The sequence below is a fragment of the Rhamphochromis sp. 'chilingali' genome, assembly GCF_963969265.1.
Source record: "Rhamphochromis sp. 'chilingali' genome assembly, chromosome: 14".
Taxonomy (NCBI): Eukaryota; Metazoa; Chordata; class Actinopteri; order Cichliformes; family Cichlidae; genus Rhamphochromis; species Rhamphochromis sp. 'chilingali'.
This window is the reverse complement of record NC_137941.1, coordinates 28017578-28030265: the sequence shown is the minus strand read 5'-3', so window position 1 is coordinate 28030265 and position 12688 is coordinate 28017578. Positions and strand designations below refer to the sequence as shown.

The 12688-nt window shown below is 40.2% G+C and overlaps 1 protein-coding gene across 12 annotated transcripts in view; it reads right to left on the bottom strand.

Annotated features, from left to right (window-relative positions):
• The window catches only part of caska (calcium/calmodulin-dependent serine protein kinase a), a 176034-nt gene that overhangs the window by 42800 nt on the left and 120546 nt on the right, over positions 1–12688 (bottom strand). For 7 of the 12 annotated variants that reach the window (XM_080902399.1, XM_080902400.1, XM_080902392.1 and 4 more), the window contains exons 7-12: positions 7302–7477; positions 6180–6302; positions 3569–3652; positions 3342–3441; positions 2921–2938; positions 2018–2139 (exon numbers count right to left, since the gene is read on the bottom strand). In XM_080902399.1, the coding sequence (XP_080758525.1) occupies positions 2018–2139; positions 2921–2938; positions 3342–3441; positions 3569–3652; positions 6180–6302; positions 7302–7477 (623 nt within the window). The remainder of the gene's footprint in view (positions 1–2017; positions 2140–2920; positions 2939–3341; positions 3442–3568; positions 3653–6179; positions 6303–7301; positions 7478–12688) is intronic. The other 5 variants (XM_080902397.1, XM_080902401.1, XM_080902393.1 and 2 more) reach the window with 1 other exon arrangement.

The following is a 12688-nucleotide window of genomic DNA, read 5'->3' as shown; positions in this document are numbered from 1 at the left end:
TATAACACATGATTATGTAGCAGTAAGAAACACATATTTTTAAAAAGGTCTTTGTTAACAACACCTGTAAGAAGAGGCTGTGGAAATTGTTTCACAGTAAAACAGAGCTGTAGTATTAAGTGACGATTTCATAGGAGCAGCTGGGCTTATCAACAGTTTCTGTGTATTAACACACTGTACTTTACATGTGATGTTAGGGCTGCTCAATTAATCAAATTTTAATCTAAATTACGATCTGGGCTTTCAATGATCATTAAAAATGACTGAGCCGATTATTAGCACCTCCCTCGTGCTTTACTCTCGCGCTGCTCCGTGTGGCAAATCGAGCGCACCTCTCTGCATTTCGAACACGCGTCACAACAATTAAGAGGACCCGGGGGAAGCTCGGAAAGCTAAGCAGAAGTTATTTGGAGAGGAGAGTGACTGCCGTTGGTTGAAAAGAGAGGTAAAAAAAAAACCTTCAGTGGTTGGAAACATTATGGGTTCGTGGAGTCAGACGTGTGTAAACTTTGCTACGGTGTCGTGCTGCACCACAGAGCAACACTGCAAAGTTCACTAAACATAGATGTTTACATTTTTAATTTATTTTTTATATTGCAAACATTTGCACTGTTATCAGTATTATTTTTTGACAATCTTTAAAGCCATTATTCAACACATTGTTATTGTTAAATAAATATCGTCAAATAATCGAGATCTCAATTTCAGTGAAAATAATCGTGATTATCATTTTTGCCATAATCGAGCAGCCCTATGTGATGTGTTTTCAAAGTGTTCCTGAATTCTTTTTAGAGCAGTGTATTAAAGGATTTCTTGTAAACCTAAGATTCCTTAAAAGCACTAAGTGGAATAATCCCTAATGTTTCTGCTTGACAGCTGTTTAAAGTGGAGATGAAAGGATAGAACAATGAATTTCTGTCAGCCAGTAAAATTACAGCAAGTACAATGCAAGTAAAGAAGAAAAACAAAAACAGGTCCACATATTTACTGAAGTATCGAAAAACACATTTACAGGGTTGTCTGTGAAGGTTCTCAGTCATCCAGGTCATCGTAGTCAAAGGAGCTTGCAAAGAAAAGCGTCCGGACTTCTTTAAGTTGCTTGAAGACGTTTCACCTCTCATCCGCGATTTACGGATTGGTTGGTTTATGACACCAACTCTCTGCCATCTATAATCCAGTTTTGAGTTCCCTCCCCAGACGCCTTAACGCCCACTCACATCCTGGGCCATCTGACCTCAGGAATTCGCATGATAAGGTGGGGCCAGGTTTCACAATGAGCTCACCCAAAACCCTGGCTGATTGGGACCCACACCCAGTTTCACACCTTGGCTCAGGCGATTAGAGGATCATCAGGGGGTCCTTTTGTCCCTCTGTGGGGGGTCACTCCCACTAGGTTTATATCTGGGGCTCTCCACCATTTGACCTTAGAACTGAAGAAGCTTCTCGGATGAGAGGTGAAACGTCTTCAAGCAACTTAAAGAAGTCCAGACGCTTTTCTTTGCAAGCTCCTTTGACATTTACATCTTTAGATCAAGCTTCATGTGCGATAGAATGGGTGCAGAAGTTTCCGTGCACTGCAACAGCCTAACGTTGGATTTGTAGGCTATGAAAGGCAACCACAGTGGACTCTTTAAAATAAGGGGATGCAACTGAAATAAAATGGACATCTGGCTATACATCTAACATTTGTGCATGCTTTTGGAATAATCATCTGAGTGACAATGACCTGGAACAGAGCTAGTTCTCAATGTCTATTTTTAGCTTAGGCTCAGTTCACGCAGTTCACACATCACTGTGCGATCTGCACAAAACTCCCATCCTTACAGTTAACGACGCACAGTCAACTGTAAACACCAGAAAATGATATTAAAGTTTCATTTTTTATAAATAATATTTAAAAAAAAAAAAAACTATTAATGGAAAAATACAACAACAAAAATAAAACACACTATCTCCCACTGTTCCAGCTGTTAGAGTGAAGTGTTGACAATCGCTCATTTGCTTGTGTGACACTTACATCGAGCAGTGTGTGTAGATGCTGGTCCTGGAAAACACTGTGGAGGAAATCTAAATCTTTTTCACTGCAGTCCGTCAAAGCGTGGATCTCCTCTAAACTGTCCAACACCTGAGACACAGCACCTGCAAAGCACGCACGTCAGAAGTCCATCAGTCACTCAGCAAATCTGCACAGCTCTCAAGCGCCAAAACAGTTTCTCAGTTATTCAGCCTGGCTGCACTTTCGATTAGGTCTGTCACAATAATGACCTCCATTTCTTTTCAATACTGTTCTACAGTTCAGTTCCTCAGCCACCAAAACTTTGGCCGATTTAAATTTAGCACATCTCTACTTTAAGATCATCAGGGCTGTCTGTGTGAACTCGTCCCTCAGCGTGAGATTATCGTAGTGGGCAGGTGCACAGCTCATTTAGAGAAAATATCTATTTCAAAAACAGAATCTAATTTAGTTTCTTCTACTTATCAGAGTTACAAGACTTAAGTTGAATTTACTACACAGCGCACAATGCATACATGTGCAATGGGACAGAACAAGCCTTAGAGGAGGGGCACAAGAAGATTTTTTAAAAAGAGACTAATTTGATATCAGGTAAGGTTGTGATCACTCCTCATACACGGGCAATGACCTCTAAACTGTTATAACAGCTCCTGTGTTTAAGTGTGGGTTTGTAATATAAAAATAACTACACTTCAGGGATCGTGCCAGAATAAACAGCAGGACTGGCACTACCATTCCAGGACACAACATCTAATCGTTTATTTTAGGTGGCATAAAATGGCCACAACAAACTTGCTTTTAACAGTTAAATGTGAAACAACATATCAAATAGCAAAGGCAGTTATGGTGACAGGGCTACACAAACTACTACAAAGCACAGCACAGAGAGAACAAACAGGTACCTACGTTCTGCTGCTAGCAGTCCTAGCATGTGGGAAGCATTAAGAAAAATACACAAAAAATGAAAACATTGGCATTGTGCATATGCTGCCATCAACATTTAAACATTCAGAAGCAGTTGCTTCACAAGTGCCTCTGAGATTAACACTGATAAACTGGAAATGATTTGTGTTTTCAGTTGCTGGAATCTGTATGAGACTTAATCTTCATAAAGAGATACTCAGTAGATCCTCTGATTACAGCTCTTGTCTTTGGTGTATATTTAAGAGCTTGTTGCACAAACTTTCTTGTAACAACCTGCACAGGGCCTTACAGAGAAAGGAGAACTCAAACATGAAAAAAAGAGGAAGGAAATTAGACGGAGAACGTGTGATTATTTAGCCAAAAAGACAACAAAGAAGAGTTTGACTTCTGTGTCTTTGTCTACCTGAGGATGTGGGATCATTGGAGAAGTCTTGGAGTTCCTCGGGTGGATCTCCGTAGAAGGAGTTGAACTTGTGACTGGACACTGCAGCTAGCACGGCCCCCTGAAACCACAGCAGGAACATGAGCACGTGCATCTGTGGCCCCAGCTACGTATATCATCAATACACACTGAGATGATATCATGAACAGAAGTCTTGAATATTACAATATGATATTGTAATATTAAACCTTGAGCTTCCTCCTGGCGTTGAACTTTCTCAGCTGCTCCACGGTTTCCGGCAGGTGGATTTTGTAGGCATACCGATCCCTCTCCTTAGAAAGAAAACACAGAGAGGAAAATTGCTTACACGAGCTTAAACTGACTTCTTACACTGGGATGATTCTACTGAAGAGTTCTGCTGAGCCATGTTTGGCACTGTCATTATAGCATGGACCATTTATTGGACACTACACTTTGAAAGCAGTGGGCTTTTACCAGTCAGAGAAGGTCAAATGAAAAAGGGTGTGTTAAAGGACATGCATTATGTATGGACTAAATAATTCATTCACACCTGAAATTAAAATGTTGTCTGTACCTGGAGGACAAGGAACAAAACCCCCCAAACTGTTATGCAGATATAAATGGTAGTAAAATCCACTGGGATCAAAGCAAGACCAGCTAACCCACAGATCACACAATCTGTACAGTGTTCATACTCTGAGGAAATAAAGAATCCACCTGGGAAGATGAAGGCTTGTCCATGTTCTCTTGCAAATCTAATAAAAATTGTCCAATAATTTAATTTTGTACTCTTGAAATTTTCCCAGACTCGTGGTGGACAGTCTCTTTATTCCAAACATTTCCTCGCCCAAAACTAGCACTTACATTACCCACAATGCACTGCAACAGAAAGTTCAGTTAAAGGCTAAAGCATGAATTCAAGTAATGTGGTTGCAGTCAAACCTTAGGCTTTCAAGAAAGCCACATGTTGCAGCAATGTGGCCTGTTACAGCTTCGATCACTTCTATGTTACAATATGTTATGATGCTTGCTGCTCTATTAACATATGCACTCTGTTCTTCTTTTCTATGTTTCATTGACATCTACAGGAAGCGGTGCCTGAGGAAAGCGGGGAGGATCATCAAGGACTCCAGTCACCCCAGCCATAAACTGTTCAGACTACTTCCATCAGGAAGGAGGTTCTGCAGCATCCGGTCCCGTACCAGCAGACTGAGAGACAGCTTTTTCCATCAGGCCATCAGACTGCTGAACACGTCATAGACACCTCAGCTTCACTACTGGAACTTTAACATTATGCACTCCATACTGTACAGTAATGCCACTGTTCTGCACATGTCTCAACTCTGTATATTTTTATATATTTTATTTATTGTTTACTCTATTTAATTTGTAAAATATGTGTACACACACACACACACACACACACACACACACACACACACACACACACACACACACACACACACACGTAGAAAAATATTTAGTATACACATCCAGAAATGCATATACTATTATATATTGTACATATATTTATTAGTTTCAGATGTAGCCATTCTTGTATTTTGCTTGTTTACATTATTGTATTTTGCACAACTCTGTTGCTTGTGAAGCTCGCACACAAGAATTTCACTCACATGTGCTGTACCAATGTACCTGCACATGTGATGTGACAATGAAAGTGATTTGATTTGATTTGATTTGATTTGAAAACTCTACGTGTGATGGCAGATGCACAGCAGGAGCAGATCGCTGAACTGAGAGTAATTAAATGTCTTCAACATCTTACGACAGACTTTGGAGGGTATAAGTGGCAAAATGTGGCTGGATGTTTTCTGATGCAACTTCCAAAAAGAACTCTTCAGGTGTAAAAACCTATGTGCATTTTAAAATCTATATTCCAGATTATATGTGGAAACAGGTTAAAGGTACAAGTAAACAAACGCTGTAGCATGTTTATCAGGTACTGTTCTGATGAGAACAATAAATCACACAAAGTAACATCACTTGCAGGCAGGCTGCTGCAAACAAAAACGTTATGTCAGAACCTTATTAAGTAACGTGGTTCTGGCTAATTAGCCACATGGCGCTGCCTCACAGTGTTTGTGTTGCCGTCAGGCTGTCAGAAAGCTGCAGTGGGAGTTTTGCCACATTTTTGGTTCTCTGCCTCTGATGTAATTTGGTAAAAAGAAGAATTCAGGTTAGGTTTCATGGACTGCACAACTGTGTGGGTTTGTGTGACATTCTGTTAAAAAGGGGAACGCAATCAACACTAAACAGAGTCTTGCACTGCTCCAGCTCGATCTCTCAGACAAACACTGATGTGTCTAAACTTTAGCAAATCAGGGACACCTATAACGGAGTAAAGTGCAACGCTGAAAGTAGGGGTGTCCTTTAAAACTCAGAGATTTGATTGATGTGTCAGACCACTTCCAGATGAATTCCAAGTCCCTTGGCAGAATTGTCAAGAAATCATTTTTAAGTACCCCTCCATCCCTGCCCACAGAAGAAGACACAATAAAAGCTTCCTCTGACAACACATGACAAGCGCCAACACCACTGAGCTGGCACTTCCTGTCATTGCTTTCCTGCTTGAATAGCTGACTGATCATTGCGTGTCAACTTCAGGCGACGTGGCATTAGTATTCCACTTGTGTCAAAAAAAGGCTAAAAGTTTTACAGAAGTCAAAACTTTGGATACATGTCAGTGCACGCTTACTATTCCTCAAAGGGATAAAATGTAGCCCAGCATAATGGTCAAACTATATCAGATTTGACACAAAGACTTTAAGATCTCACAACACCAACCACCATGGGATGTTTCTCAGTGCCCTGCAGTACCTTGAGCCAGGGGTGGTTAAGAGCCTCGTAGACTGTGATTCTCTCGGCGGGATCCAGCATCAGCATACGCCTCACCAAGTCCTTAGCGCTCTCTGAGATGTGATTCCACTGGCGGGGATTCATCTACACACACAAAAATACCAAAACAGGAATATGAAATCATAAGTGTCATGTTGGCATCGTCCATTTGTCCCTGTGCTATACATACAGCAGTCTCTGGGGATAATAAATGAAGCCAAATACTGCAATCCCTCCAGTGGCCATTTATGTGGGGTGTGATAGTATATATAAATATATATATATACACACACACACACACACACACACACACACACACACACACACACACACACACACACTGTATTGCCCAGTATCTCATAAAGGTTTAGGTTGCTTCACAGGCATAAAAAACATTTTAAGAAACAGGTGAATAGTCCAACAGATAGAAGTTAAAGGCCAAAATCATATTCAGTGGTATTCGTATTATTATGCACAACTTGACAACAGTTCCAGGTTAAAAGAAGTTGGGTGTTTGGTACAGGATTAGTTTCCATAAAAATAATTTAATTCCATTTTATTTGTATAGCGCCAAATTACAGCAACAGTCGCCTTTATTTTGTAAGGTAAAGACCCTACAATAGTACAGAGAAACGTTCAACAATCAGATGATGCCCTATAAGCAATCATCATATGATTGTTGGGTTATTCTCTGTATGTATTATTGTAGGGTCTACCTGACAATATAAAGGGTCATGAGGCCATGTTGTTGTGATTTGGCACTGTATAAATACAACTGAATTGAACTGAATTAAATTGAAGCAATCACTTGGCAATAGCGGGAAGGAAAAACTCCCTTTTAACAGGAAGACACCTTCAGCAGACCCAGCCATCTGCTCCATCCAGTATTAATAATGCTGTTATTAAAGAGAATGTGTAATGAATGTTAGTATTAATGCTCTAGAGCAGTTTAATAGGAGACTGAACTTTGAAACATCTACCAGATAAGGCATGAATCCACCTCTACAGTGTTTGCTCTTAATGTGGTGATTCTTGTCTTTGTAGGATTTATAAGGAACACACAGCGGCGCTCAGACTGTGGCCGCACTTTGAATGGACCCTGACCTTGTATTTGCCCTTGCAGATGGCTTCAAACAGACGTTCCTTGGTGCCATAAAAAGGGAGACACCCCGAGAGGAGGATGAAGAGGATAACGCCACAGCCCCACACGTCCACGGGTTTACCATACGGCTCTCTCTTCACCACCTCTGGGGCCATAAAGTGGGGAGTTCCTACGCGACCTGGAGTTACAAACAGAGCGTGCAAGTCAGGTAACAGTTCCAAAATAATAACATTTTGACAATAAAACACGCACAGCGAAACTTCCTTGTTGGTTCCCCAATCATTTCGATTCTTATGTTTGCTGAAATTGAAAAGGAAGTAGTTCAAGTTTTATTTCCTTTGTTTTTCCCTAATTACCAACTACCAGAAAGTAATGTCTCACAATCAAGTGAAAAGAGGAAATGATACTTTACTTTGGGTGACTTCCTATTTTGATGCAAACTAGTGCAGCGTTCTTACATTTCTTACAAGTTCTCAGTAGCTGATACTGTCTACTACTTTATCTGTCCTTTATTAGAGTGAAACTAAAATTATGATGTTATCCCAAGTTAGTTGCAGCAATTTAAATGCTGCAAAACTGTTTAATTACTTTGGTTTCAACAGTCAAACAGGCAGTTAACCAGCTGAGCAGTGCATTTCTCTCCAAGTAAAGACTTTTAATTTAAAATGAATTAATTTAAAAGGTTTAAGAAATTCTACAACTGTTAAGACTGTGAGTCTTTTAGACATCTGCATTTGACAGATGCTGAACAAAATCTGACCCATAAAACGGGTACTTCATTTGTACGGGACATCAGTTACTGTGCATGGGAGTTACTACTGACTCAGAAATAACTGAAATAACCAGCACAAAAACCAATGTCTGGTCAGAATTAGCAACAGCACCAACACACTGATTCCAAATCTGCAAGATGTGGTTGCGATCAGCAGTCTATAAAGGAAGTTGCCAGTATACCTCCTGACAAAGGAAGCCTCCCTCTGCCATGAGCACTCCCACACATGGAAAGTTTGAGCTTTACTCAGACTTGATTTTCTTTTTCTAGCTGAGGTATGGTACACAATGTTTTCACCAAGTTGATACCTTAAGCGTAGTGTGTACAGATTGACGATGAATTCTTAAAAAGCAAAAATTATTAAATTTCCATGTGACAGCTCTCCATTTAAAAGTCAAGTCGGCTGTCAGTTTCTGGCATCATTGAACAAACACTGATACCATCTTAACACAGTGTCATGAGTGTTAAACTGTATTAAGTGCTCTTGACCGAAAGTGGAATTCTGCACCTCCTCCTGTGTTTTAAGGCTTTAGGGCTGTGACTGGGTACACTTTCAGGTTGGATCAGGTGAGGTAGCCTAAAAAGAGAGGTTGCTTTTAAGCAAACAAACAATTGCATCCTATCTCTTTTCATAAAAGCCTTTAACTTGAAATTTAGAGGAAAATATCACAAAGTCAAGAAAAGATGTGAAGGAAAGGACTTTCAGCTCCTGACTGAAATTACCCAGGTTGCCTGAAAGCACGATGAGCTGAAAGTATGATCTCCTAAAGATGCACCACGGAAATCCATGTGTTCTCAATGTGTTGTCTTTTGCAAGCTATTTAGCTCCCCCATTACTCATTTAGCATTCATTCATTTCAATTCATTCATTACAACTTAAAAATATCATTATTATATTAACAAATATTACCCACTCTGCAGTCCCCTCATATTTTTGTGCTTTAACTAACATCATTAAGATGAAAACACTTTAAATCTCGCCTTTATTAAAGCATTTAGGCTCTCTGAAGTGAAATTAATTCTAAATAACACCAAAATGAGGAGAAAACTATATAAATTGAGTTATAATCACTATCCATCCATCCATTCGCTTCCGCTTCTCCTTCAGGGTCGCGGGGGGGCGCTGGAGCCTATCCCAGCTGTCATAGGGCGAGAGGCAGGGTACACCCTGGACAGGTCGCCAGTCTGTTGCAGGGGCTAACACACAGAGACAGACAACCATTCACACTCACATTCACTCGCACATTCACACCTAGTGGCAATTTGGATTATCCAATTAGCCTATCCCCACAAGCTGCATGTCTTTGGACGGTGGGAGGAAGCCGGAGTACCCGGAGGGAACCCACACAAACACGGGGAGAACATGCAAACTCCACACAGAAAGACCCCGGCCTGATGGTGGAATTGAACTCAGGACCTTCTTGCTGTGCGGCAACAGTGCTAACCACCGTGTAGGGCTGCTCGATTATGGCAAAAATGATAATCTCGATTATTTTCACTGAAATTGAGATCTCGATTATTTGACGATATTTATTTAACCCTTAAGACCTACTATAGAACCAAGTCCACCAGAGCTTATATTATTTTTTTACATGTTGTAGTGCCATTTGTGGGAGCATTTCAAGTTGCTATACAACTGTTATAGCCCATATTTTAATAATATGTATGCATTAAGTCCACAGTAACTACATTAATTGCAAAAAAAGTGCAATAAACTACAAAAAAATTGAAAATCGTTTTTTGTATTTTGTACATATATTTCTACTTGGAGAAATATAAGAGGCTTATCCCTCAAAGCTTTAAATACAAAAAAGTTGCAAGAAATAGTTTACAACAACAGGAAATTTATTTTGAGTGTCTTCATAGTTTTATTTTGGAGATACACCAATTTTTATATACTGCAGGAAAAACGAAAAAACAATCCTATGATGCAAATTTGCAAAGAAAACAGCAGGTGCATCAAAATAAACTATTTCCAGCAGTGCAATTTGAGTTCTAAGCATCCCAGCAACTATTCAGAAAAGTCAAACATGACCAGTATAGGTTTAAGGCCTACAAGTAAAAAACTACAATTTCCGCGAAAATGACATCACTTCCGGTTTCGGCCAGGAAATGGCGGACATGTGATAGTGTCTGTTTCACTGTGGGAAGTGTTACGAACAGCTGATAGGAATGGCAAAGCGTGTTTCTGGAATATTATGTTTTTGTTCCTGCAAGCGCTTTTTATGCAATTTTTGCAAAGCTATATGTGGAACGAAACCGTGACCGAGGACAAGCTGATGGCATCAGATGTAAGTACAACTCCTCTGGTTTCATGTGCAAAACAAATTATTGCGCTAGCTTACGCGTTCAGGTTCTACAGGGATTTAAAAAATAGTTACACAAAACGGAGCGTGCTGCTCTGACGGCTTTAAAGGGTTAACAATGACTTTAAAAAAATAATATAAAATAGTGTGCAACACCACTGAAGTTTTTTTTAACCTCTCTTTTCAACCAACAGCAGTCACTCTCCTCTCCAAATAACTTCTGCTTAGCTTTCCGAGCTTCCCTCGGGTCCTCTTAATCAGCGGTCTCCAACCTTTTTTGCGCCACGGACCGGTTTATGCCCGACAATATTTTCACGGACCGGCCTTTAAGGTGTCGCGGATAAATGAGGGAGGGGCTAATAATCGGCTCAGTCATTTTTAATGATCGTTGAAAGCCCAGATCGTAATCGTGATTAAAATTCGATTAATTGAGCAGCCCTACCACCGTGGCACCGTGCTGCCAAGAGTTATAATCACTATAATCATTAATTCACTCTGATAAACCCACCTTACAAAGTGTTTCACACAGGACACAACTAATGAAGCTCCATAATCTTTACAAATCATCTGTGGGTTTAACAGCTGTTGAGATTTAAAAAAATATCCACATATTAGCGATGCATAAGAGTAACACAGTAATACAGAATTGACTTGCCAACATCGCCTTTCCTTATATAAAGAACGCTCCAGAGTATCCTCTGCTCAAGAACATGAAGGAGGCGCTAAAATATCTTGTATCTTATACTACAGCATCTTGGTCATTTCACTTTTGCTCACTGACTATTTCACTCCAACCAAAGTCTTCTTTACCAGTGAGATGTGGTAGCTTAATGACTTAAAGGCATGACTTTCACCCAGGGGAGTGCACTGTCTCTGTGAATGGTCATTGGGGCTCAGGACAGGTGTTAGGTATTTTAGTACCATGGGAGCATTTACTGGATATTGTTTTATAGTGACATTATGCAGGAAAACTCTGTCATTCAATAAGGCCCCTTTGTTTTAGTTATTTTTCTCTTTGACCCAAGAATTGATGTGTGAGAATCACAGGCTGGTACAAGGTTGAAATACCACAGAGATCACTCCCTCAGCTACATTAGTTTCTTAATCTTTTAGACGCCTGTTGAAGGCCAAATGGTTTGTTTCAGATTTCACTAATGTAAGAACTCTTTGTTTTGTGCCTTGAAAATATGTCGCTGAGATAATCACAATTGTAGCTGAACTAATAAACTACACAAAGGATGCTTCTTCACCCAAGGGCAGGAAGACGCTGCCTTATCTTGGTCTGTACTGGTTTAAACTGATAATCTGCTGTCTCATGAATTTTACCCTCTATATAAACTGTTGTACTTGTGAATAAAGTTGAGTCAATTTGGGAAGACAATCTGAAGCAGTCTCTGTTTTCTTGTTCTCCCAAGCTGCTCCCGAGCTCGTACTAACACGCTGAATGGCATGCTTGAATATTACTTGAGAATATATTTGACTGTGTTACAGACTAAGGGACATTCTCTGCTGATAGGTGAAGGTACATTCTCTGCTGATAGACGTCCACGCCTCGAAGGAAGTCGATCCACGGATTAGGCCTTGGAAACCGTTTCCTTCAATTTTGGTGTCAGAAGTGGGATCCTGACGAAGGTAGGCACTCGTCTTTTATTTTATAAGACTGTGTTATGCCTTTCTCAGTGATCCACATAGAAACGGGATACGCTGACGAGGCCTTCTTCAGTGGCCCACATAGTAACAAGTGGGATACGCTGAGGAGCCTTCGTTAGTGGCCCACATAGAAACACAGGAAGTTGCCTGTTGTTTTGTAAATAAAAGCAGAAAGGACACAGGAAGTTGCCTGCTGTCATAAACTAAGAAGTTGCTCACCAGCAGAAAGGACACAGGAAGTTGCCTGGGGTCATAAAACGAGAAGTTGCTCGTTAAAAAGTGAGAAGTTGCTCACTAAAAAGATAAAATTGCTAGCAAAAAATCAAGTAACCTCAGGTGTGCCACAGCAAAAATAAAAACTAACTTAAATCCTTCAAAGCGTCTAAACCCCTCTGGAAATCACTGACCATGGGTCAGAATAATTCAAAGACCTTAGACGGGTCCGATAAAAAATCAAAATTAACTGTAAAATCGAAAAAAATAAAATATAAAAATAGCGGCTCAGTACGACTCCCACTTCCGGTTACGTTTAACCCACGCTCGCGAATCAATGAAGACTTCCATGATTACGTATCCAGAACATGCGGAAGTGCTTACGTGACTGATTTCGTCTCGAACTTAAGAACTATAAGTTTAATGCATCCTAATGTATTTCCGGAGC